The sequence below is a fragment of the Brachyhypopomus gauderio genome, chromosome 2, assembly GCF_052324685.1.
Source record: "Brachyhypopomus gauderio isolate BG-103 chromosome 2, BGAUD_0.2, whole genome shotgun sequence".
Lineage (NCBI taxonomy): Eukaryota > Metazoa > Chordata > Actinopteri > Gymnotiformes > Hypopomidae > Brachyhypopomus > Brachyhypopomus gauderio.
In genome coordinates, this window is record NC_135212.1 from 2369652 (window position 1) to 2374511 (window position 4860).

Below are 4860 nucleotides of genomic sequence, written 5' to 3' on the forward strand. Positions count from 1 at the left end.
AGCGTCAGATAATGAAGCTGCTGAGAGTGAGATATGGATGAAATCATTTGGGCAGGATTAAATTCAGGAGCTGTAGATGAAAGATGTGTGGGATAAACCAGCAACTGATATTAAAATTCTGTTAGGGGGAATATTGATTATGCTGGACCATGGGGTCTCTATTGGAGTATGAACTAGTCATCTATAACCACTCAGAGAACCTGACATGGCTTTTCATAGGCTAAAAATATATATAAATATATGTGTGTGTGTGTGTGTGTGTGTGTGTGTGTGTGTGTGTGTGTGTGTGTGTGTGTGTGTGTGTGTGTGTGTGTGTGTGTGTGTGTATCTGTGTGTGTGTGTGTTGTATGGTCCTTCCCTGCATGAATAAAAATCCACACAAAATGGAATACCTGAATACCTTATATAGCACCTCCTAAAATAGCAGTGCCAAAGCTCCAATACCATAGACTGTGGAACACTAATGCACCAATGCACGTTTTTCTGTGGCCCTTAAGGAATATGTATCCAATAAGAAATGGTTTCTTCTAAGGGAAGAAGATGGTTTTCTATGACCTATAAATACAGTGACCTAAAAATACAAGATAGAATTCTAACTAATGAAAGCAGCCCACAGCTGACATACTAATATCAATACTAAAACCAATCTCTATCTGAAAAACAAATCGGGTCTTGGGTCAAAATCTTGTAGCTCACAGGATTCCAAGGCTTTAGATTGGTCAAGGCCTAAACCATCCACTTGGCATGGAACCTCAAGACTAATGCTATTTTGTAGCTACTCTACATTTACAAGCCAATTTATTAACACACCCTTCTTGTACTTACACTTGCCAACTCATAAACCACGTCTACTAAGTTTATTTTCAGACTGTAGACCATCTGGTGGAAGGCACAATTTGGAAGTCAACTGCTGTTCCATTCATCACCGGTCAGTTTCTGACCACCGAATAACTGCTGATCTATAATTTGGATGCCGGCCCGTTCTTAGTAGAGGATCGGCACTGATCCGGCAGTGGCTTGGTTGTGGGTGTTTGATTTGGAACATGTTTCTCATTCAGTTCAGTCTTGTTTCTTTCTGGGATTTTTAACTATGTCAGTGTTACTGCCAGACTCAGTCGTTTGGTCTAAAACTCATCACTGAGGAAAGGCTACAGGATGACTAACATTTGCTGTGTATGGTCACAGACATGCTATTGACTCTAACAAGATAGGGGTTTCCAATAAAGTGGCCGTGTGTACTGTATCTTACGTGGTATTGAGGTGAGATTTCTGAACCAAACAATCTAACCATCATCCTGAAGGTCGTCTTCTGTGATGAGCTCCTGAAGAGCTCTGTTAGGCAGCCCAGCCTGTGTCTCAGCTCACACAAACTGCACACCAGTTTCTGCTCTGTGTTCTGCCCAATTGCCTTACTCTCAAACAAGCCAGTGAGAATTATTCTGCACACTATATATTTAGATGAATACAGTTTATGCTAATGTTGTTTGTTTTTAAAAAATATATAAAAACTGTTTCTTATACACACACACACACACACACACACACACACACGCACACACACACACACACACACACACACACCATACTCCATAGCAACCATGTAAGCATTGTGACGATGGCTGTGTTCAATGTCATTTTGTCATTTGCTTGCAAAACACATTATGATGAGAGATGAACACCCATAATCGAGCATAGCATTCTGATTTAGACATGATCTTTCTGATCATGATGAAATATGTGAGGTTAAATGTAGAGGTGAAAGTCCAGTCAAAATGGCAGATCCTGACTGAGAGAGTGAAGGTCCAGGCTGGGACCAGCTAATGACACCTCCTCCTTCAACAAGCACCTCTCTGATCAGGCCTCTAAAAATCTGTATATGAAATCCATTTCATAAAAATCACTTTTTCTCTCGATCGTGCTGCTTAGTTACACACGTAAGACATATACTAAGCAGAAGATTGGACACTGCACTCTCTTAATTACATGTCATTGCTACGAAAATCTGCACACTGCTACACAAAATATCACCGGTCAGAATAATGTGACTGCGGCACCGTCTCACCAACCAACGATCACTGATAAGATAAAAACGACAAACCGTAAAACATTTGATCATACGAGCAAACTACATGACGCCGAATGACTATGGGCACGAGCCCCGTTTTCCCTGCAGCATTAAATAACCCTTCTGTCCTTTAAAAGAGGAACACGGGGATCAGGAGGAGAGGTAGGAGGGACCAGGCCACGCAAATACACGCACACACACACACACACACACACACACACACACACACACACACACACTGACTCTTTCTGTAGGAGTCCTTGGAAAAGAGAAAGAGAAGGGAAATGGTGGCTGCAGTCTCCCCCTCCCTCCTCTCTCTTTTTTCGAGTGGGGCCGACCTGAGTTACAGATTGCACATGCTGACATCAGCAAGCTACCGCGCAGCACAGCGCCCCCCCGCCACACAGAGCACCTCGCTCCGGTGCGTAATATGTTACACGCGCGCGCAGGCGCATACACGCACACACACGCGCGCGCGCGCACACACACACACACACACACACACACAGCACCAGTGATAACTGAAGCACAGTTTCTATATTGTAAAACCATAGGAAATGTATTTTTCCCCAAAAGATGTGTTAACGAAAAGCCGCATTACAAAATGCCTAAACTAACAGCTGATAACGAGATCCTGGCTCATACCAGCTGGAGTGCATGATAAATCAAACAGCGTTTATCACACGACTCATATCTACACTTTAAACCCTTTACACCGCTGCACGTGCTGAAGCAAAGCGGCATCTGCTCAATTACCAGCATGCATAATATCCGGAAACAGCATAATGACTGCTCGCATCTAGTGGCATGAATCATATTTGTACGTGACCCAAGAAATTTCATACCCAAGCAACTGTCGCTTCCTTGAAGGGGCCAGCATTTGTTATGCAGGGTTTTAAAAGGATATGGCCATTCGGTTATCTTTTTGGCGTATTTTCTTACAAAGTTGTCCTCACTGAAGATGAATAAGGATCGGTTGACAGTGAAGCAGTTTTGTCGAACCGGTATAGGGTTGTACAGGGCCATAGTTCTGGCTCGTTGAGCCATGGACTGCTTGTACATCCTTTGCGCGCCCGGCGGGCCGCCTTGCCTGCTACCGCCGCGCCCGGGGCCCCCTTGCGCGTGCCCGGGTCCTCCACCATACCTGGACGGCACCTCGTCCGTGAACCGAGCCATTCTAAAGACACCAAATGCCAATCTTGAAGATGCAGGAGAAAGGGGGGTGAATATTCAGCGCGACCACACCACATTACATCCCATCTGCTTCAGAACTCCATACAGATATAACTGGGGTGCACATTCATATCTTCATGGCGCTCGTTGTCGTGGATGAAGAGAGTAGCGTGCTGATACTTCTGTATATCTGCAGGTGACAAATCCGTCTAGCTATACCAATAGCTCAATCTCTTCGTTCACTTCAAAATATAGACCTGACCGTCTTCACCTCATTTTTTTTGGGTCCAAAATCATATCCCAGATCGTCTCACACCATATTCCTTCTGATAACTGAGTGAAGCCTTCATGTTTCCTGCGGCTCCATCTTAATATTTTCGAGAATATCTCTTCCTCCTCTATGTCGGGTATCACTGGGCTTTTCCTGGCAAATCACTTTATAATTGGCATGGTCATTTTAAATCATTTTAAGAGAAAGTACAAATTAATCAAAAAGGAAAAAAGAGAATAGTCCTTTGCGTTGATTCTCACCTGGACATTTTGTAAAAAAAAAAACTCCGGTGCCTTGTTTTGACCAAGAAATTGGAGGAAAAATCAATTTATTTATTTATTTCGAAACATCCGCAATATTTGGTACAGTGTAGCGATAGCCTGCTCTGCCTTCCGCCACCACTCGCTCACTTCAGCCGCACACATAACCGTAACCAGTTCTTCCAGTGGAGGAAAAAACACACACGTTGTTGATTTCTGTTGGCAGTTTTCACTCTCATTTAGAATACAAATAAATCTTGCCGGGGAAAAAAAACCGAGATCACAATAATCGATTATTTTATTGGTTTCCTCGCAGATAAGGTGCCATCCTTTAGACGAAAGCCATCAATGGCACTCGGGTGTTGGAGGAAGAATCCGTGCGTTATAAAATCCTACGAGGAGAGACAGCGGGAGCATCAATCATCAGAAGAGGACGGCGACAGCTCCGGCCCGCCATAGCCTCCCTGGGTTTGGGTCGAGTAGGATGCTCACGTTATCCCCGCCCCGAGGACTCTCTGTTCGGGAGAACACCAAGCGTCCTTCGCTCTCGTTCTCTCCTCTTACCCTCGTTACTCTTCGTCCAGCGCCTCCGGGAGAGAGAGAGAGAGAGAGAGAGAGAGAGAGGATGAGGAGGAGGTGTCGGTTCAGGAGGGAGGTGGGGTGCGCTGAATATCGGTCTCTAGAAGAAACCGGAGCGAAGCGGGCCGATATTGGCTCCGATCAGCTGGCAGGTCGAGCTATAATGAGGAACCGATCAATTTCGCGCTGCTAGAGCGCCGTCCCCAAATCTCTGGTGGAGTCTTGCAGCGCATGACGCATACCCCTACCGATGCGTGTATCCTTCCCCCCTTCCACGTAGGGTAAGCAGCGGTCCTGTACCTTCTAGCAAAAGGCACCAGAGACACAACTCCCCTGTAATACGCATGCATTCAACGCAATCAATCTTTCATCTCCTGAATGCAAAATCAAATCAACGGGTGATTTTGTAGGCTAATAGGCGTTACGATAACTACCCCGTCTATTACTGACCCGGTAAATAATGCTTTAAAGTTAGAGATGTTTCTCAGTTTCTGGGGTTATTAGACAGCGGA

At 45.0% G+C, this 4860-nt stretch overlaps 1 protein-coding gene across 10 annotated transcripts in view; it reads right to left on the minus strand.

Moving 5' to 3' along the window:
* cacna1aa (calcium channel, voltage-dependent, P/Q type, alpha 1A subunit, a) overlaps positions 1 to 4860 on the minus strand; it is an 88386-nt gene extending 83526 nt beyond the window's left edge. For all 10 annotated transcript variants that reach the window (XM_076982325.1, XM_076982324.1, XM_076982322.1 and 7 more), the window contains exon 1: positions 2973 to 4860. In XM_076982325.1, coding sequence (XP_076838440.1) covers positions 2973 to 3241 — 269 coding nt within the window. In that variant the 5' untranslated portion in view covers positions 3242 to 4860. The remainder of the gene's footprint in view (positions 1 to 2972) is intronic.